General features: G+C 40.0%; 1 protein-coding gene across 3 annotated transcripts in view; it reads right to left on the bottom strand.

Moving 5' to 3' along the window:
* SLC9A7 (solute carrier family 9 member A7) overlaps positions 1 to 22923 on the bottom strand; it is a 75330-nt gene that overhangs the window by 9631 nt on the left and 42776 nt on the right. The window contains exons 11-16 of one of the 3 annotated variants that reach the window (XM_059493547.1): positions 21560 to 21671; positions 20053 to 20206; positions 14693 to 14752; positions 10147 to 10210; positions 7297 to 7379; positions 4018 to 4123 (exon numbers count right to left, since the gene is read on the bottom strand). In XM_059493547.1, coding sequence (XP_059349530.1) covers positions 4018 to 4123; positions 7297 to 7379; positions 10147 to 10210; positions 14693 to 14752; positions 20053 to 20206; positions 21560 to 21671 — 579 coding nt within the window. The remainder of the gene's footprint in view (positions 1 to 4017; positions 4124 to 7296; positions 7380 to 10146; positions 10211 to 14692; positions 14753 to 20052; positions 20207 to 21559; positions 21672 to 22923) is intronic. The other 2 variants (XM_059493548.1, XM_059493550.1) reach the window with 2 other exon arrangements.

The following is a 22923-nucleotide window of genomic DNA, read 5'->3' as shown; positions in this document are numbered from 1 at the left end:
GCTATAATTGGCATAAACAGCCTTTGCAATCTTTTAGTTGTAAAAAAAAAAGTCTGAGGAACAAGACCAAAATTATTAAAAGGGTCACAAAACAATCAGTTTAAGAAAATCTGGTATCTGTAGATATATTGTTTTGAAGAAGAGGCATTCAAATAAGGATGAAAAATCAGAAAAATGAGTAAGAAGAAGGAAATCTGTTACTGTTGACTGATTATGTTTTAAAAAGTCAAAGAAGCTGCTAAGGTCTATCACACGTTCCCCTTCATGGTTTTTGCCCTTGGAGAGGCACCAAGGAGGGGAAGGCAGAGCTAGCAGAGCACCAGAAGGTATTGCTGTACCAGCCCACATGTGAAGTGGCTGCAGCAAGCTCCCAAAGCACCTCCTGTCTCCACAATGCAGATAAGAAATTGTAAGACCACACTACACTTGAGCTTCTCCAAAGGGCTGAGGAGCTCCTGGATATGTGATACTGAAAGAGAGAGTCACAGGCTTTATACTGTATGGCAAGTCCTGACTCAGTCTTTCTTGGTTTGTCCCAGGCTGCACTTACATGTACCTAAACATGATCAGTTCCAGAGAAAACACTGAGCTTTCTCTCAAGGTAGTGAACAAACATCGCCTTGTACGAGCCAAGGTCGTCTTACTTATTCCCATTCTGAATAGTAGTGCAAACAGCATGGATTTTATTTCCTATATTGAGAACACCCATGAAAAATCTCATGTACTATACAGTTTTACTATGTTTGCAAACAAAGAGGATGAGTGAATAAACTTATCGTGTTTCATGCAGCATGAACAATTCGTTCAAGAAAGACAGGAAATGTATCCAAATAGATCCACAGAGACTTGAAATACTCCCAAGAATAACCCTGAACAGGCCTCTGCAATCCCCTAAGGTTCTGTAGGAAAAGCTTCAATTCACTCAGAAAACACAGGTCTGAACAACACTACTGAAACTGACACACTAGAATGGCTAAAGACCTGAATCCAAGTCTGCAGAAGCCTGAATTCTGCTTTGATGCACTGACCATAACCTTGAGGGACCTCTCTGCAGACTGTCCTCTTTGTGGTAGAAGCTGTCCCTGCTCCTAAGAATACATGCTGGAGATGTTTTTTGTTATAAAAGCTTATTTAAATTGAGTTACTGCTCACAAAGCCAGTCTTTATTGCCTCCTAAGACAATGTAAAAAAAAGCACAAGCAAAGTATGATGCATGTGCAAAAAGCTGGCATCACAAATGCTGGTGCTGAACAAAACACAGGCACCACAGATAACAAAACTTGCATTAGAAGTTACTTATCCTGTGGCTCCAAAATGAAAGCATGCATGCAAAATATATTCAAACTTAAACCTGATGGTCCCTTTAATTTCTCTCTTTCTCGGCTGAATTTAAATTCACCAAGGAAACAAAGTAATTTTTGCTGTGAAGCTAGAACCACTAAGGAGGGCGAAGGGGGAAGCCTGGCTGAACAGTTTTCCTCTCCATTTTGAGTTATCTCCTCCAAAGATTGCAATCAAGTTTCTTCACTGGGCTTGCATATTTATAAATTACTTCCATTCTTTCTAGTTTCATATCAAGTTGTCATACGGTGTATGTGCAAGAAATACTTTTTTTAAAGTGTGCAAGAGCCCCGAAACAAACAAACTACAACAACAAAGTATCCCCAGGAAGACTTATTTCACTTGGAATAAATGACTGATAGAACAGAAAATTACTAAAAGTTTCAAAGGACATTTCAAAAGAAAATGACCTACGTTCAAAATAACTGACCTACATCAGTTTGGTCATGCACTGAAGATAACACCAGAAGAAAAAAAAAAGTGATTAAAATGATAAATTCCAAAATTTAAACTGCTAACTGCAGTACTTTTTCGTGCTTTAAATTCCAGCTTGTCTGTCTGGGTTGGAAACAGCCCAGTGGCACAGCCTTAAAGCAGTGGGAGAATGTCAGCAAGGAACAGTAACATCATCTCTGGAAAAAATCCACTGTACCTCACCCCTGTGGGCTGACTCAGAGCCCTGCACATTCTCCATGCAAATTGAGGCTTAGAGGACACGATCTCATGCTGAGGAATAAGTTGTGGGTGGGCTGCACTGGAGGATTATTTGACTTTCAGACTTTTGAACCCCCCTTTGGCATTTAATTAAAAAGACCTACTCCCACTTGTGGAAGAGAGAGTGAATTCTAAGTAAGGTTGTGATGAAGTCAGAGAAGAAAAAAAAAACTGAAACAACAAAAGCTAAAAACAATCTACAAATATACAGTCAGCATAGCCACATACTTACTGCTTTCTTCTCTATATAGATATCATAACTCAGTCATGCACATGTTATGAGATCCAGGATGTAACACTTGTTTGGGAAAAATATTTTACAGCTATGCTATACTTTATTAAGCATTTACAGACTTTTTATTTTTCTTGTTTAACTGACAATCTTCAGTCTTTAATTCTCACAGGTGTGCCATTTAATCTTCTTGAAAATACCTCACAAATGCACTATTCCAAGTAGTTTCTGTCCCCACAAAGACATGTCTGTCTCTGTTGCTTCACCTGCATTTAATAGAAAGGCAAAAAGATTCCACAGCTTATTAACCAGTAATGAAATGTCAAAGCCAAGTGCTGTGGCAAAGTCAGCCATATAAAGAAACAAAAAGCAACTGCATGGCTCAGAAATCTTGAAAAGAAGCTAGAAATAAAACTTCAAAATCATATTCTTTCCTAAGACAATTGCAGCACTGCACTGAAATAGGAACAGGAAAGAGAATACAATAGGAAAGTTCCATATTGTACACCTTAACAAAGTATATAACCTAACAAGCATTTTTAATGAAGTTAATGTCCTGTGTGTATCACAGAGCCTGTGTGTATCATACCAAGTTCCCACATCTGGTGGCAGCCAACAATGATGAGTAATGAGAAAAAAAAAAAAAAGAAGAAAAAGAGCCAACTATAAGAGAAAATGAGAATCAAACTTGCATGTTCATTCTGGTTAGATCCTCAGTTACTGGACAATTACTCCCATAAGATCATAAAAAGGCAGACATATGGGTAGTGCACAAGGGCTAATTGGTCTGATGGATGCCTTCCAATCCTTCCAGACCTCCAGTGCCATTGCAAAGATGGGAACTAGGTCAATTTCTTGCATTACTGTAGTTCCAAATGGGCAACAGGTACCTCAACGTTCTTGGATATTTTTCTATCAGGTACAAGTAAGATGCTAATGATATCCAGAAAGAAATGTGGGGAAGATTTCAAAGTTGCAATTAGAATTTGTAATTTTTAGGAAATGATGAATAGACAACTGGTCCAAGACTATTTGAGCATAGAGATATTAATATCCCAGAGAACCTGCAAATTTGAGATGTCCCACACAGTAATATGGCTTTATTTACAGGAGCTCCTGAAAGGTTGTCGATTTCAGAAGCACTGTACAGATAAGAAGTATCAGGATCCTACAAGAGTAATATGAGAACAGAGCACTAATTATTGCAAGACACGGCTGTAAAGACATCATGGTGACCTTCTAGACTGAGATAAGTAACTGATTAACAGTTTCTGAAATCTGATCTCAAATTTTGCAGTGGAAACAATGAAGGGAAGCACTACCAGGTTTTTTCCAGCTGGGTAAATGTGTCAGTGACATCTCTAAGGAGACCTTGAAGTTTAGCAGTAAAAAGAATCTCGTCCAAAAGCCTTGAGAAGGGACTGAATATTTTGAAGTGATTCACTGAACTGGGTTATTGACTAGGCATGTAACTTCCCCATATCCTTAAATGTTATTTTTCTAATGTAGTATTTGAACAGTAAGATAATTCCTGATCTCAAACACCAGAAGCTTTTGCCTCAGGGGAGACAATCTTAAATCTTTCTGCCTAGGAAAACCAGGACCTTCTTGCAGTATGTCTATCAGACCAGCTGAAACCTGGACACTACCTAAAAAGAAAAAAACATCTATTTCCTCAAGTTTAATACATTAAAAAACCAAAACAAGAGGCATTGAATTGTTCTACTTACATCATAGACCTGGGGACTTGTCAGACAGCGGGCAATCAGGCCACACCAGCTGGGCAGCGTTGTGGTCAGTGGAGGGCCACTGTGAGTGAGAATTGGCTTTAAATAACTTCAGTAGTTAAGGAAAACACACCAATGCTCAAAAACCACTACTGAAAATAAAGAGACAATTGTGCATAAATGTGGTTCTGCCTTTCAACTGTGATATCCAATAATTCTACGTAAAACACCCTCCCAACATTTTCCCCTTGGTTGTTTCAAGGGCAGTTTCTTTACTCACTAATCTTCTGCAAGGACCACAAGGTAACTTTCTTTTTACAAGTTTCAAAGAGTTTCTAGGTTCTGTGCTCTCAAGTAAAAAGGAGAAACCAAAGGTGCTTTAGTGTTGAAAGGTCCAAGGGTATTTCTGCTCTGAAGATGGGAGCATGGTGTCAAGGTTGCAAGCTATAGGCAGCAAGTTGACATTCCTGCATGGCGCAATATAGGGAGATACAGAAATTCTGTTCATTCAACATCCTCAAAGCAATATAGCCACTTGATCTGCTGGTTACTGAGCCAGAGGTGCAACCAGAGGTATTACCCTGGCAATGCTCACAGACATTTCTGCAGTGCACGAATATTTACCACGTGGAGCGAGACAGGCAAAGGGAAAACTGTATGAACCATCTACCACAGTGTCAAAGGAAAGCAGTGCTACCTAGATGACACTGAGGGGACATGGGCATGGGACAGGAAAGTGTCTTTACCCCTATTTTATGGTCTGTGCCCTGATAAATCCACACTTTTCACATGAATACTCCACACTGATGATTTGCCTGAAAAAAATACCCAAGAGTTAAAATATGTGTTTCTGTTAAAAAGCAGAATCTTGACTAGCACATGAATCAATCAATTTTATTTTAAATTCAAATATATAAGTTGCAGGTATTCTAGTTACTTTCTTAGGCCTCTCAGCACAAAGAGGATCAAGTCCATTTGGAAATACAACCGTTTTCCTCCCAACCCATTAAGATGCTTAGGGTAAAGAGGGGGTTAAAAGGGGGCTGTTTTAGGAGAGAGCTATCCCTTCCCTTTAGCAGAGTCTGGCATAGCTGTTTAGTCCAGCAGAGTAATGTTTCCTCCTTTCCTCTTTCCCTAACAGTGTGGTTACACCCATTCCTGGAAAGAAGCAAGCTCTGCCCTTGCTCTAACCCAGGCTCCATCCTGCCCTGTGCCAGACAGGCAGCAACTCAGCCATGAAAAAACAAGCCCCGTTGAAGACATCTGCTGCTTCATCAAAGTTGCACTTTTCTCCATGTTTAACAGTTGTGGGTGAACCCAGGGAACAGCCCACAACATGAAGTGAACTCTGCATTCCACAGGAGTGAAGTTCCCACTCACCCATGTGTACAGAGCTCTGCAGGCAATAGTGAGCTCTGGAGCACACTTTTCTGTCACTTACATATTTTTCAAGTTAAGCTGTCTTGCAAAGAGTGAATTGTGAGACAATATGCCTTTCTACCCAGAAACAAAGTGAATGCACCAGCAAAAAAAAACCCCAAACATTTAGCCATGGATATAGAGGTGGCAATTCTAAAGATCATCCCATCTGTACCAATGCTTGTCTGAATGCCTCCTTCCAACAGAAGGAGCAGACTTTTACTTCTACATACAGTAAGACAGTTCTGCCTCTCAATGTCAGTTTCCTTGGCACAAACTTCACAGAAACTTTTAACTTTTCCTAAGTATTGCTAGTCACTATTGGAAAAAGAAAGGGAATGCACTGTCAGGACCCTTTAAGTTTCTGTGAAGCAGGTAGTTATGCTGTAATCTTCTCCAGGCACTCCCCCCGCCTTTGCTGCAGCTGCTAGGGAGGGACTGTTCTCTCTGCAAGCATCAGCTGAGGGAAGTCAGCATTGCCAACTACTCCTTTCATCAGGCACATCCCTTTTGTAAAGGCAGGGGAAGAGGAGATCTCTGCTCCCTTCTTAAAAAGACAAAAAAGAAGCAGTCAGCCACAGCCAGATCCGTTCATGATTTTAACACCAAAGTCTCTCTGTTGGTTTTTTGGTTTGCTTTTTTTTTATATAATAAAAATTGACCTTGAGGTACTTTGAGGCCAGTCACCAGATTTTGAAGAGTTAACTTGGAATTACAAACATTTATGAATATTTAAAATAGCACATACACTCCCTTCTGTGCCTTGGGTCAGTACTACTGCATCTGAAAGCATTGGTCACAAACAGATTTTATCCCAAAGATGCAAGTGCTATTAGACCCAAACATTTTCAAACTGTTAGCTAGGTTTGCCTGGGTGTGAAAGCCTTCTGCACAAGGCATGGAAGGAAACTACCATGCTCCAACCAGCCCAGAAATCTCTCATCAGTCAAAGGCATTGACACCAGGGAAAAGACTCACAAGAACATTAAGGCCCTATCTCTGGTCAGTGTGTATATTTAGCTGCCCCAGAAATTACTAGGAATTCAGTATTGAAATTTCTCTGGGTTTCTAGGTGTGACTTGCCATGGCCACAAGATTATCTTTGCATTTTCTGCTAAGTGACTCTAAGCTGTTAAGGAGGAGCAGCTGTGACATACTTATTGTGTCATAATTAATATTATACTGATTAAGTTAAGTAGATTAAAAGAACCCCAAAACCATAAGCATGAAATACAGGACAGCTACACAAAAGTTTCTCAGAATCTTAAACAAGGTGATCTAAACAGTATAATAATAGCTTCAGAAAGGTTGTACAGTACTGTATACACTCAGAGACACTCTGCTTTAATACCCATAGTACCTTCTGGATATACTCAAGGAGATCAGCTGGATCTCATGCAGATTTTTAGTTCCAGAACTTCCTCTTTAGGAATCAACCACAGATTTTGGGACTTCATCACAAAAGCAGATGGCTCTGCAGAGCAAAGAGTTGAGGCTTAGATCTGTATAATGAACTGGAAACCTACTTTGTACTATTAGCATCATTGAAAATAAGCACAGATTAATAGAACAAATCAGAAGACCTGAAATAGTTAATTGTCTGTCTCATTGTTTAGGTAGGTACTTCCTCTCTGGCTGGTTTCTGTCCTCCAGCAAGTGTCACACACGCTGCATTAGGGAAATGAAAGGTCGGACTGCTGAGCCAGTGAATTCAAGCTTCAGTTCTGTGTCTTGAGCCTGTCAAATACTTGAGAGAGTCAAACAGGAGAAAGATCAAGTGCTTAGGGCTACATATGGGTACATGGAAAGTGAAAAAGTGATCATTTCATGCCTGGAAACTAAGCTGTGTTTTCAAAAGGATACTTATGATCAAAGCTGTACCACAGCCTGAAGAGCCAAGCGCTTTCCTGCTTCGTCCTGTTCCTTCGCGCCGAATCTTGGCCATCCTAAAAGTAAGATAAAAACATTTTCAATTACTTCAGGCAGAAAAACGCAGAACTATACACTCCAGTAATTCATAATGTGATGTTCTGTCAAAAAAAGAGGCCAAATTCAATATGTACTTGAAATGCAGAAGAAAGCTGCTTAGAGACTTGCTTGTACTGAGTTTACTTTCCCTAGAAGGACCAGAAATGACTGCAGAGAACTAGCCTGTCTTCACTGCACTCATGTTACTTTAACAACTCCTCTGCCACCAAGTTCCCTGGAGCCCAAAACCTTATCTCACTGTTAGTCTAGAAACAGATAGAGAATTAACTTCCAAACTGACAAATAAGCCTTGTGATAGTCCAAGACTGATTCCTATTCATTGCTTGCTTGGCTTCCTTAATTCTAGGTCTAGATCTAACTCTAGGTTTGATGGTTATTTTCTTAAGCATGCTGCTCCTTTGGAAAAACAAGGGAAATTACAGTATCTGATAAACTCTCAGAAACCTGATGAAATATATCACATTTAAAAGAAATGTTCTTAACAGAGAATCCGTATAAAGACTACAATTTAGGGAGGTCATGCAAATCTCAGAAATGCTGGATCAACCTTGAAAGGGCTAACAGAGTTAAATATAATCTCTTAACTAACAGTGCTGCAAATCATCACACCAGCTGCTCTGCAGCTGCATTTGTTTTTACTTTTGTTACTGTTTAGGGTTTGAGTGTTTTGCTTTGTGTTTTTGTTTTGTTGTTTGTTGTTTGGATGGGGGGGAGGGGGTTGTTGGTGGCCAGAGGCCAGAGTTAAACACAGGAAAACAAATGAATGCCTTGTATGAATCATCTTCCAAACTACTGGAAAGGAACAAGACAGGATTACACTGTGTACTTCTGACCTGCAAAAAGCCACGATCCACCAAGAGTTAAACCTAAAACATTTTCACTCCCTCCCCTTCCCAAATGATATATTTTCTTTAACTGTGACATACTGCTAATCTTGGCTTGGTGAGAGAAAGATGAATCCAAAGGGAACTGACTAATGAACTACATTAGCAACGCAATGCACAGCAAAAGAGGGAAACAAATGGGTAAGTTCTTTATGTTTGCATGGGAAAAAGCAAACATGATATTTCCACAGCAGACACTGAATGAGAACAGAATACCCATGTTCTGTTCCCATTACAGCAATCCCTCAGTTACTGAGGACAAGCTCAGTCTGAACTGGCCAAAGCCATCTTTCCACAGTACCACTTCCTAACCTTGGTTATGTGCAATAACTGTGGCCTTCACTGTAAAAGCTCTTTTGAGGCCTGGACTTCTGGTTACTTCCAGATGGTTACAAAACAAAGTTCACCCTTACTTGTAGCCAGCTCCACTATTTCAGCATCTATTTTGTGTGCTGGACACAGACTTTCACAAAGAACATAAAGATGTCAAGTGAAGTGTCTGAAATGAGAGAGGTGCTTCCTGAGCAAGTATCTCTTACCTGTGCAACATGCACCAGGAAAAGAAATGAAAGGATTGGGGGAAAAAAAAAAAAAAAAAACAACCACCAAAACCCCCACAACCAACCAACAAGAAAAAACCCAAAACAAACAAAAAAAGCCCACAAAAAAACCCCCAAACACAAACAAACAACAACAAAACCCCACCAAAAACAAAACAAACAAAAGAGCCCACAAAAAAACTGCCAAAAAAACCCCAAATCCCAACAACAAAAATCCACCAAAAAAACCAACCAAAAAAACAAAACAAAACAAAACAAAACAAAACCACCAAAAAATCCAAACAAAACCCAAGGCAGGAGAAACCACTATGAAAAAAGCTAATCCCAAATACATTCATCTATCTCTGACAAGCGTGAACACCAGCATCATCATACAACACTTGTTCCCTAAGCATCCTCCAGATCCAAAGTTGCCTTGCTCAAGTAGGTTCCTACAAAAGCAAACAGCTGTGCTGCTGATCTATCAGTGTCAAGCAGAACTCTGGATGAGTGGAAACTAAGATCTGGACAGGGGAAACTCCCTCAGTTAAGCCTGAGGAATTTTTGAGTTGTTTTGGTTTTTTCCAGACCTTTCGTTCCTCCGTTGAATCAACTCTAGTTTATAGATGAGCAAAACTGCAAATTCTGCTATGAGCAACATTCTTCCAATGATCTATGCCAATAGCATATTTCAGGGGAAAAAAAGGTAAACTCTTGGGTTGGTACTGATGCATGGAAAGCTTCCCTGAAGATTCACAGCCACAGTTTGCTGAATACAAATGGCAATTTGCCCGTGCTCCTTCTGCTTCACCCAGGTGATGGGTAGTCCAGGCAGGATCCAGCTGGCATGTGGTTTGGTATACAAGAGTCAAAATCAGATTAGCAAACTTAATCTTGGATCCTAACCAAACCCAAGGGCTAAAATTTGGTATCAGTTAAGGAAGAGGAGCCAAGAGTATTACCTCTGAACTGAGAAGAACTATTTGTGCAGTAGCATGCTAAGAGCAAGCATGTTGGGTAGGTGGGGGAAGAGGAAAGTGCATTGTTATACAGTGTATTAGTAAATTTGGGGAGGTTTGTGATGCCCCACATATACACAAAAATGTGACCATGATAGCGTTACACCCAAAATCACTGAATGTTTTTCAGTGGGTATTACTTGAATGTTACAAAGCAAAATCCCCTACTGACTTGCCAGCTAGGACAGAAAGGTTTTACCCATGCATACAACTTCTGCAGTTTTCTATTTTCTTAGTTATAAAATAAGATCAGCCTAATAGAGAAGTTATGTAATTACTTACTCCTTGTAAGACTTGAAAGCTGTCATTAGTAGGTGGAGGATCCTGATCTGGGTCAACTCCAACCCTACAGAAACATTAGGAAAACAAAGCAAGTGGTGTTACTGAGGGTTGCAAATGCTGTAAGTTTGGCAGAATGCATTTTAAAAGCACTTTAAGCATCCAGCAAAGCTGCATCAGAGAAGTTATAAGAATAGATTGAGGAAGAGCTGTCCATTACTCATCTGCAGTTACACAGTTATAAATGAGATATGTTTGCACTCAAGAAACTGCTTTAACTCAGCATTAACTTCTACTGCTTACCTTTGTTGCCAATTTTTTTAGAACAATTGAAAATACTATTTTTGCCTTAAAAAGTGGATGGCATCCTCTTCAGTGGAGAGTATCCCTTATATCCAGCAGGAAGAAAACAGAAACTAAGGATTAAGCCCAGCCTAAATATTTCCCCAGCAAATAGCTGCCAGATAAATCTGTGAATGACTGTAATACAAGATTTTAAAAAGACACACACACTCCATGTTTTAAAGCACTATGGGAAGCAAAAACAAAAAAATTCTAAAAGGTCACAACATTATTTTGCTGCAAGTTTCATTCACTTAACACAGCCACAGTGGACTAGCATGTGGCCTGTAGTCCAGCCTCCCATCTGAGTGAGGAAGGGTTTGTGTAATGAGGGGGTTGACAGATAATATGTTAAGAAGAAACTGTCTACTCACTTTTGAATAGTTAAAAACATCTTATTGTTGAATCATCCTTGCAAATAGGGCTCCTATCCAAAATTGGCATTTAATCCTTGTAATTATGATCAGTTTTTCTGGTCTGGTTTGGGGGTACACTGGACTTGTCTATTTTATACCCTATTCATGTCCTGATCTCTGTCATTTCCTGTAGAACCTAAACCTCCAACCTTAAAAGCCAGATAAGATTCTCAGTATCAAATGTGTTGTGTTTTAGTCCCACCATGCCACATAGTAAGTGTGGGGAAACACATATGACAGCCATTTCAGACAATAAGATTTTGTTAACATTGTCACCTCTACTCTTTTGGAAGGGACTGAGCTGGTTTGGTGCAATGTCCTTGTTACTTGGACTTTTTGTCAGCTAATAATTTTATAGCCATGGTGTTTATGCAGCAGCCCAAGAATCACCAGAAGCCAAGAGAACCTTGCTGGTTCCATATGATTGGTTGGTCCCAGGGACATCATGCTTAGATCAAATAAAAAAAGAACACTTTCAAATAGCTTCCAGGGCAGCATCTTTGATAGAACAATGGAAGAAAAGTTTTAAGTCATCCTTGTGGACTCACAGCCATCTCAAGGCCTCACATGAATTAATGTAGTTCAGAGAAAATCCAGAAGGCTGCTCTGCAGCAGCCTCATACAAAACTAGTGCTGACACAGTCCTTTGCTTGGATTTCTTTCTTTTTTTCTAAGCATCTTGTTCTTTCCTCATTACTTCCTTTTTCCATATCAGTCATCTCAAACTTTAGGCACATTTGGCCTGCAAATTCCTTGGCACTGACCGGTCTCTGAAAACCAGAACGGAAAACTTCACCAGTTTAGGAGAACACTGGATAGACAGATTGAGTACTGGATTGTAACACATGCTAAAATAAAACACCACACACAAGAGCTCTGAGAGCTCACAAGGACTGAGGTGTTACTGCCTTGGCTATCACTGCACAAGAACAGGTTTTGGCAGGGAAACTGGGTTCTAATGCAGAAAGGTGACAAACAACATCAGGAAACCAACTCAGTAAAGAGATATATGTATATACACAAGAGTATGCATTCCTTCATAAGCACACATGAAAATAAAAGAAAAATACTTGTGGCTTTCCGAACTGCACATGGGGGAAGGTTCAATGTGCTGTGCAAAGCAACCAGGCTCAGGTTGGCTGCATAGCTGACACTGTGAATGGGGAGTTCAAGAATTTTGTTCCAAAAGATGAACATAGCTCGCATTCCCCAAATAGTTTTTACTCCCTGGGCCACCTATTCACTTCACAGTACATAAGAAAACCAAACAATTCAGTGTCTCAGCTTTTACTTGACTTACAGGGTTGTGCACTTGTTTTGAGAATTTTAACTGCCCTTAGGCAGGGGAATGGGGCTTAATGGAAGACCAAAAGAGGATAAAAATACTGTTCAGTGAAAAGTCATAGTATATCACATATCAGAATTTGGGTTCACTGTTGAAGAGGCAAAAAAACCTTTTCTATAGTAAAATTGTTCAAATTTTAGGGAAAAAAATCATACCACAAATGTTCCTTTCAATATTGAAATAGTATATCCACACAGACTTTTCCATTTAACCTTTTTCCAAAGTTATTCTTCAAATGAATGTATATTTTGAATATTTATACATAATTATTTTCCATAAATCACATTTTAAAAAGAAAAAAATTACTCTCAAAGTCTGTTCTTCAGTTCAGAGATTAACACCAAATACATTTCCATTTTGAATTCTCACAATTACTTTTCGTATCTTTCAAACAATATGCTTTTATCCTCTATTCTAGCATCAACTGTATAGGAAGCTTAACTTTTTGGTAGCAAGCCTGCCTTTTTAAGTTCCAAGGATAAATACTCTTATCTTATGACAAGCATAATTTTTTTCGCAGGCCCAGCCTGCAACTAGAATTCTAAGGAAGTATCACTTTTATCACCTGAAACAAGACAATACCAAAACCCAGTCGAGTCTGTCCCAACCTCCTTTACAGTAAAAAGAAGCACAGAAAGCACTCAGTTACTTCATCTTTGCTTAACTACTTCAATAATTAAAAGTACAAGTTAGGCTGATGCATGTATGTCTTCAACATTGATTTTCTTCTTATGCTGAAGAAAAAAAATCCATTTCATATGCTTAATATATTTTAAAAGCTTCCTGTCAATTACATGTGCTGCAAAGGTCAATATCAGCTCTCATTTATTGAACCTGCTTTATAAATTAAACTGTTATTGGATGGATTTACACAGATCCCCTCCCAGAGGTCGGAGGCAGCCTTGCTCAAGGCTTGTGGGGATTCCCAAGGCTGTACAGATAGTAACTCTTAAAAAGGAGATTTCAGATGAAAAATATGAGCAGTCTTTCAGCTGTAACAATGAATATATGTTTCAAAATAGCTGAAAAATCCATTTATTTCCCCCATTGGAATAGCTTTGGTATCTGATAGACACCTTATTCCTTCAGTACAGAAATTACTAGTAAGTAAAATTCAGACACCTTTATTTCAGCCTTGGGAAGGCCATTAGAATCTGTAGACAAGAGTATGCTATAGTAAAATTATTCCAATTTAAAGGTATTTCTTCACTCCTCCCTAATGAAGATGTCTTTTTAAGGCAAAAGAGGCTTTTCATGCCTTAAGATCTCTGTAACAGCAAAGGGACTAGTCTTGAGCTCCTAATGTCAACACCAAAAACAGCATTTCTGCCCTTAACTGACTCCTGGACTTCTTGGTCTTTATCCTACAGCTACAACTCCAACACCACATGTAGGAGAGGAGCTACTCAGATTTGATCTCTCAAAGCATTAAGCTCATGTAAAATTCAGTAATTTAAACAGTGTGGGAGAAAGTGGTTCACACACAAAACTGAGCTAAGTGGATGGAAATGAATGATAAAAAGGCATACAGAACTACATCAAGTTCTCTGCTGCATCATCTTTAAATGGGTGGAATGATTTCTTCTGATACTTCAGAAACTTTTCCAGGGCCCTACAACACATGGATGACAAGTTACTGAAATAGCAGGCATTATGAGATTTAGCATGTGTAGTTACTACAGCCAAGAATGACTGTAATAGATAATAGTTCTCAGATTGTCTGTACAAACTAACACATTGCATCTCTGGCACATCTAGTGGTTTGCTGGAAATAGTCAAGTGAGACAAGGTACATGAAAACCTTTCATTGCCCCATCCCAAAGGACTTTCTTTGCATAAATATTTTGTATGTTTTTATATGCACACACACACATATACATTGCCTATAGATGTCAGTTGGAGATTTATCTTATTTTAAATTCTCTCTCTAACCATTTATCTGTTCTAAAAACACCATACCAGAATCCTAGTCTTCTCTAGTTGATATCTCTCTGTTTTTAAAAATATATCCCCAAAAAGGCTGGGCTAAATCACTTTTGAAGTTCCTTCCAACCTAAAGAGTTACACAAAATAATCCCAAGCAATGCTTAAGAATGCCTTTGTGATTAAAGATCATAAGATCAAATCCATTATTTGATCTTATAATCTTTTTCAGCTCTCAAGTTTTCCAAGGTCAGAGATTCGAGTTAGTTTTGCTTTATTAAATATCTATACAGAGTGAAAGAATGTGCTTTATAGTTTCATTTTTTGGACATGATGCGTGATCCACACTCTCACAGCTCAGAACAAGTGAATAGACTCAGAGTTGAGAAACACCTCTAGTACTCTCAGAAAAGAAGCAGCAGCAGCATGCCCCAGTATAGAAAAAGAGCAAACACTCGGTGTTACAAAGATGAAAAGAGTCAAGCACCAGGTTAATGTGGTATCAAGAAAAGCACAGTATCACCTGAAATACAGCCAGTGGCTTTCACTCATCTCTTCCACCGATGGAACATGGTCACCAACTCTGGTACAGTACAAGAATGCAATGTGAGTAACAAAATGCTCATGAGATGGGGGTTCTACAGACCTCTTAGCAAAACAAAGCAAACCAACGAAAAAAAATTCCATACCAAATCAAAAAAGACAAAACATACATGAAAAACAATGGCAGAGCAATGACAAAGTGACCAAAACCCAAAAATTAGCAATAGCAGTAATTTGTGATTGACATATTCAGTAATATTCTTCATACATTCAGATCCTGTCTTAATTTGTATTAGTGACAGACTACATCCCCCAGAAAACCAGATTCAGTAGCTCTCTTTGGTGCTGCACACAGACAGAGCCAATCTATGACAATTTCTACCACTTCAGACCTGCACATGGTCTGAAAGAGAGAGACATCACGGAAGTGATCATGGGAAGCTGTACGTGTGTGAGAGGGGTCACCAGTACTCCAAATCAACTGGTAACGAGCCCTAAATCATTCCATTGCTTCAACTAAAAATTGACTATCGGTTTTTGATTTAATCTCCAGTCATAGCAGAGTCTGGTTTTACTCATTGCTTTGCCTTTTTCAGTTCTGTTTCTGGGGGTTCTTTTAGGTGCAAATGAAAGCAGGTTTGGTTTCCAGTATTTTTCACATACATTCCTTAGCAGCCTGTGGGCGTTTTCCCCCCCATATTTTCCCATGAAGGCATGTGTCATGAACTATACATTGCTTATGTGAAATAAAAGCCCAGATGATCAGAAATCCACAGAGACCTCACTTCAGAAAAAGCAGGTGTACACACCCTGGTTGCAGGCTGACATCTTGACTAACCAAATATTTAAGGCCATAGCTTGTGATACAAAAAGCATGTACTCATCTAATCCTTGAATATTGAGGCAAATACCAGACTTGAGACAGCTTTGATTTGGATTCCAGGTTCAATAGCTCTTTTCCCAGGCCAACATACACTCCAGGTCAGAGTACTCTGTTCCCCAAGGCCATCACAGAGATGGTTCTGCATGTACAGCAAAAACTAAAATTAAAAACTGCCCAATAACTTCCCTTCTATGACTTCTTTCTCTTTCCTGTATCTTTGCCAAGTTAGTATACTAAAGTTTTCCCAGATGTCTGTAATGAGTACAGCATTTTTGGAAAATTTTAGCTATTTTTGAAGAGTTCAAGAGTTTCTCAGAAGATGGCTGAGAAAGAAGAGAACTCCCATCATCATGTTTAAAAAAATTAAAATCCAGTTCCAAAAAAACTCTGGAATTAGGAGAAGTTGTCTCAGGTTGTTCATAGGATGCCTTTGGGTATTTGTTTACTTCACCTAATCAAGACAAAGTCATTGTCTGGCCAAGGTTTGCCAGAGCTTGGCAGTTCAGCTCATGTCATCTATGTGCTCTAGATGTGTCTCACCCAACTCCCACAGTGTCTTCCCCACACTTTTCCTCTGTGATCTGAATTGCTGTGTTTCAGAGAATGAGAAGAGAGAAAAGGAAACATCTCCCATGCTCACTTCCAGACTTCCAGAGGAACAGGTGATCTCTTTCCTGCTAAGGGAAAATCCCAGAGGGGTGAGGCTCTAGGCTGCACTGCCCCACTGTTAAGGGAGATTCAAGACAGATGATGAAAAACTAGAGACTGGGAAAGGAAGAAGAACAGAAAAACTAGGGAAAGGTAGGTGGAAGAAACAGTACAGAAAGGGATGGGCAAGGACAAAGCCCACGACAGAGGGCAAAGGACAGCCCCTGTGTCTGTGCATCTGCCCTCAGGGCAGCAGAGAGTGGCTGAAGGCAGTGAGGGATAGAATGGAGAATAACCACCAAGCCAGCACTTTTACCACCATCCCACATAGAAGCTGGATGAGAGTTAATGTTTCCATATTTCTTTTTAATTTTCCTCTTAAATCACTGAATAGAAAGTTCATTAAAGATTGTATAAGCAAAGTCACAGACATAAGGCACTAAATATCTAAGCTGGCATTGTCTGTACAGGCTTTAGCTTTATGGTAAAAAGAAACCTAAATTAAAGTGTGAGGTACAATGCTTTGAGATTTATAAAAGGGTTTCTAAGTGTAACTGAAATGATTTCATTAAAATAAGCAATAACTTCTGCATTTGCAGCAGGTTATGAAGAAGAGGAAGGCACTAATCTATGTGTTGCTTCATTGAACATGAAAGAACCAGGTCACTAACCTCTAATCAAAAGTGGAAAACACATTGTTTTGCAATACAAATGCTAGGAGTTCCCTTTTTTCCCTGTGACAGACAAATGAAACAAGAAGTCAGCTATTTTTTTGAAAAGAGGAATTTTGCCAGCGGTTTTGATTTACACAGCTTTCAACTTTGCTGAAACTGTTAAAGCTTCAGCCAGGAAATTGTTTCTTTGTTTAGGTCTTAAAGGATGAGACTATATTTTTAATATCTAGGTCATGCTTTAGTTTCTAAGAAAAAAAAAAATCTACTACTAAGAAAATGTAACTGTTCACCACTCAAATGTTGGATGTGCCTCACTGATAGTCAGCGAAGGAACTCTAACACATGATATCATGGCTTTAACTCCAGTTTCTGGTGATGGTTTTTAATTTTCTCAGCATCAAGTAGCAGAAATCAAAAGCATCTCAAGATCCTCTTATTTTTCTACTCAGATTTTGAAGTTGTGACCTCACTTTTCCAACCAGTTAAGCAGTAAACTGAAGTTAAGCCTCTGCTACAAACCATAGGTTCTTTGCTTAGCTGTATATAAAAGCCTGGTCAGTAGTCCCTGGTAACCTACCCTATATGAAAAAAATCTACTACTAAGAATGCTGCTCATCCAAATATCTGAAATTTTCAGAACACCAAGAGGAAGCAGAGGGTATTTTTTGCCTATTTTCCTCCTTATACTGCTTTTTACTGTACCAAAGCTTAATTTTCATGTTCACTTCTCTACCCTTTACCTGCTTGTAATATTTAGCATCATGGGAGGGAGGGGACCAACAGTAAGTAAAGAACCAAGCACGTACCCCAAACACTACACAGCTAATGGTGTGGCCAGAAAGCGTGTGCCTCTTCCTCCAAGCCACAGCCAAGCAATTCTGGATGCCTGTGCAGGCATTTCCCCTTGCATGCACACAGCTGCTTCCCCATGAGCTCAGAGCACCAGGCCAGGCTGACACTCCTGGCTGGAGTCAGTGCCCTGGTACAGCTCTGCTTAAATCATGCAGACACCACCCTAAATAATCCCCTTTGGTTTTCATGTTCTGGCTCCCCTGACTTGCCCAGACATAGCCTTCTATTTGCCTCCACACTGAGGAAAGGCCAACTACTTCATGAGGATTTGGTAATGGCTGACTAGCCTGCCTGCCTTCCTTCCTTCCTGGTACAATGGGTATGACTTCACACCAGAACTGGACTCTTAGGAGCCCCCCAAAATCCTGACATTTAAGTCCAACATACACATGGCATTAATTTTCTACATCCCTTCACTTCATCTAGGAAGTAAACCACCTTTAATCTTATAACCTCTTTTCTGCTAAATAATCCTGCATGTTCTCACTACTTATTTCCAGCCTCTGGCAATCGAATTTAATGGGCAAGTACCAAGGCTCAGCAGGCACCCTAGGGACAAGTTACCTATTGCTCAGCCTTGGGACTGCATCAGCACTGTGCACTGCTGCTGAGTGAGGCACTGGGACAGGGCTGGGGCAGCTTCATCTCCTCCTGATTACCCCTTCCACTGAGTAGAAGGGGAAGGAAAAGAGATAACTGGCATAATTTAAAAACTCAGCTGGAAAACAATTTATCCCACTTTAAAAAAAATCTGTAAAATCAGGATTACTTCTTTTTTTTCCCCAGCAGAAAGTGTTCTAACCACTGAGGGTACCTCACCGGCACCGAGTTTCTTTCTCGATCAGCTGCACACGGCCGCCACCTCCTGGCACAAATCTGATTTATTGCGGTCCCAGAAGGTGCAGACTGCATCTCTGGCAGGCCAGTGCCTACCGAGCCAGCTGTAAAAATGCTTCCTAGGTAGAGCTCCCTTGTTAAAGGTGTTAACTTTCCTGTCAAAGGAAGGATAAGCCTTTATTTTCTGTCAACCACGCCAAAAAAGTGACAGCTAAAATTACTGCTTACTTGCAAGTATGGGTAAACTTCCCCCAAAACTACAGCAAAACACTCAAATCATGCTTCAGTCAGCTACCTTTTGGTAGTTACTTCTCTAGGAATACCACCATAGCCTTTACAGCTGTTCTGCCTTGTTGGTCACACTAATGACTTTTGCAAGCCTAGCCACCTCGAGGGATAAGCCTGGAATGGATATGGGGTTTGTGCTCTCTGCCTGCAGGACCAGCTCATCAGCCAGGCTTATGGAGTCTCACTATGGAGCTAGATTAGCCAAAAGAGGAAGTGCATAATCTGGGATGCTTCCTGGTATTGATGGAGGAGGGTGGGAGGAAAAAAAGCTGCTCAGAATGATTCTGCAGCTGGCCAAGGGCTGGGCCACATGCAGGAATTCAGTCCTGTCCTACTGCTGAGCCCTGTGGCACAGGTAATGGTTGGTTGCACTCAGGGCTTGTACAGCTTGTATTGTTGTAATTCTCCTCTGTTTATCTTTGTCTCCCAAACTGCCAAAACTTCCAAAATTATAATATGTATGTCTTTAACAATGATTGATTTGTGGTTCTCTAGCACTTCTCTTGACAAATAGTCTCAAACATCTAAGTACATGCAGTCAAAAGTACTAAGTATTAGCCAGGATTTATAGCCAGACGTCTATAATCATGCAACTTACCATTTTCACAGATCTCCTCAGAACAGGATGAAACACACCCCCCAAAGACCAGCAGGATCCCATTTGTCCCAGTTGCTTAGATAACATCAGGTTTTGTTTAATGTACATTCACCTTCGCACCACCCAGTAAAGAATCCACTGAACTTAAAAACCTTAACAGGCCCATTATGAAGAGCCAAAAGAAAGGGAGCAGTCTTAGTACAATATAAAGTTTATATGGGACTAGATTAATTTTTTCTTTTCAATATAGAGCTGCTTTATCAAGCAACACTATTCTATATCCTACTGGACTGACATAGACCTAGATACCTTCTTGCAGAGCACCAGGGCACCTTCAGGCTGAATCCCAGCAGCATCAGAACATTTTCTTCACCAGACTGCACTAGCACCTTCCTCTATAAAATACCATGTCCTAAATACCTACATATATATATATATGTATAAATACCATGTTCTAAATTCTTCTAGCAAGCATCAAACAAGCTCTGTAGAGCTATGCCAAATTAGCACAGCTGCCTGTTGAAAAGTGAAGTCACCCCAGCACACAGCTGCATACCAACCTGATGTTCAGCCAGGACAGCATGGGGGTTGTGCCTCCACCAACAATCCACACAGTGAAAAACACGATGAGCAGCGTTGTTGAGAACATCATTTGGTGGGAGTAGGTGGCAGTATCTCGTATAGCCAGGGCAAATGCCATGGCTCCCCTGAGACCTATCAGAAAGAATGAAACAGCACAGCTTTAGAAGTGCAAGCATGACTGTGGATAGCACAGCACCTTTCCTTGCTCCTTCACACAAAGTGTCAGGCAGAAAGCACTGGGCTCCAGCAGCTTTTAATTTCCTTCGATTCCCTGATAAATTATGCCCTGGGACAATTTACAACAGAATGCTGTAATTCTCCTCATCTCCTATAACTTATAGAATCCACAGGTGCTGTGAAAAGGTGTAAATGCTTCCAGAAACTAACAGGAAAGGAAGACAGAAACAAGCAAGTTGTGAACAACAGCAAAGCATTATGTAAGTTAAGCAACTCCCTGAATCAGATAAAAGTTCAGACTTTTCCAGTTGAATCCATAATTGAAATGTGAGTTCTTGACCTGACATTTCTATCAGCTATAAAAATAGTCTAATTAATTACACAATCACAGGCAAACTATATCTTTCCTCCTCTCCTCTGCTCCCAGTTGTGAAACTTCACTAGCAAGAACAAGCCATGGCATTGGACCACCTGCAGACTTCTTATGCAGAGGAATCCCAGGATGGTTAAGGTTTTAAGGAACACCTGGAGTTCATCTGGTCCAATTCCCCTGTTTGAACAACCCCTGCTCCACATCCATGTGGCTTTTGAATATCTCCATGAATGGAGATGCCACAACCTCTCTGGACAATTTGTACAATGCTTGGACATAGTAAAAAAGGTTTCCTGATGTTCAAGTAAAACCTCATATGTTCCAGCTTGTGCCCATTATTACCTCTGGGCCTGGCACAGGGCACCACTGAAAATAGCCTGGCTCTATCCTCTTTATATCCTCTTTTGTACAGAGGAATCCCTGGAGCTTCTTGAGGATGTACATGTTTAGACACACAATGCATAATTTGCCTTAAATTACAAACTTGAACAGTTATCTTTGTGACAGAAATTATAAGGCAATTAAAGTCAAATACCTTTGTCCAATTAAATGAGAAAGGGTGCCCATAAATACACCTCAATTTTCTCTGCAGGTATCTGCTTCTGCACAATGTGAACATCCTCTCAGCTAGAAATAACCTTTTGGAAGAGATCCATCCCAATTCTCCCGTGTCCTTCACAAACACTTCAAATGAAAATGTTCTATTCCCACCATCAGGTGCTGCCTGCTGTGAGCAGGGGGCATTTCACCCACCCCAGGCATGGCACACTTTCTGTAAAGGCTGAAAGACACAGGATGGCATGCTGCAACAATCAATCAGCAACCCTTCCCTTCAGGATGTATGAATGTGGATTACAAAAAGAGAAGGTAGCAGAGTCAGCTGCTTATCAGTTAAAATGAAGACTTTTTGCATTGCCCAGAATTTTTGCTCTTACCTGAAAACATCATCATGTGCTGAAAGCTCCAGCTGATCTTATGTCTTCTGCCCAAATTCAACAAGAAGGAGAGAGGGTAGATATGTGCAGCTCTGCCCAAAAAGATTGCAACCTGTTTGCAGCTCAGGGTTAAGGATTTCTTTTTCCTGAGGTATGCAGTTTTTGGTACCTGGCTTTAACGTGAAGCTTTTGTTTTAGTGAGAGATTTACATCATTATGTCAATTGTTCTTCCTATAGCTGTGTATCTAAAGCAGACTTTCCCCAATTTTATGCAACTTGTGCATTCAGAAGTGATTGCACTAAATGCACAGCTTTTACTAATATAACTAAGTTTTTAGATGAGCAGTAAAATTATAGCTAGTATTAAAATGACCAATTGTACAAATGAAGACTTTACTTTGAAAATTCACACTTTAAACAATTATCACCAGCACCATGCAATTTTGAGTTTTGGAACAACAGAAATGCAGCCCTGTATACAGAGGGGAAACCAATTTAAGACCAGCAAGTGGCCACCCCATTATGATTCCTGCAGAGGCAAAATATCCTAATGGCTAGCAAACACCAGTACAGAGTTACTAAGAATATAAATCCAAAAGCCATTTGTCAGCACTTGAATGATGCTGAAAAAGAATAATGAAAGAGTATTGCAGAAATTCATGACAGGAGGTGGTAAGCATCCCCACTGTGGTGCAAAACATCCAGGGAAGCAGCAGAAAGCTGAAAACACTCTCCACTGTATAAGGAACATTTTGGGAAAAACTAGAGTAATGGGCTGAAATCCTATAAAGTGCCAACAAGCCACAGCCAAAGAAACACTGCTCATTTGCTGCTGGGATGGGAACATCAGAAGGATAATACATCTCCCATGGAAAAGAAATAAAGAGAATGTAAGAGCTCTAGACACCACTGGGTTGTTGCCATAACTAAAGTAAAGCAATACTGTCAGTAGGGAGTATATCTAGGAAAATCAGATTTTGATTATTACTTTTTTCAATAACCCTCACATAACTATTCCAAGGAACTTCTATACCAGTCCTTTTGAGGAAATCAGACATCAGAAGCCATCAAGACTAATGTATGTAGGGAGAATAGCTAAGATTTTGCCAAGGATGCTGAGGCTCTAGCTCTGTCTTTACGGTCCAGCCTGTCACTTTAGAGAACTCTGTGATGTCTCTACATTTCACCCCTGCAAGTTGTTAACTCGATGGGGACCACAAGTGTTGAGTAAAACACGGGTGCTAGTACTAGTTGCCCTCCTCACAAAGGTAGAAAAGCACTCGAGAGACAACAGAGGTTAAGTGCAGTGGTAGAAAAAGATGTGGAAAATGCATTAAAAGGCAAATAGGTAGAGAAACATCTA

This window comes from Ammospiza nelsoni, chromosome 2 (assembly GCF_027579445.1).
Source record: "Ammospiza nelsoni isolate bAmmNel1 chromosome 2, bAmmNel1.pri, whole genome shotgun sequence".
Lineage (NCBI taxonomy): Eukaryota > Metazoa > Chordata > Aves > Passeriformes > Passerellidae > Ammospiza > Ammospiza nelsoni.
This window is presented reverse-complemented; position numbering and strand designations above follow the sequence as displayed.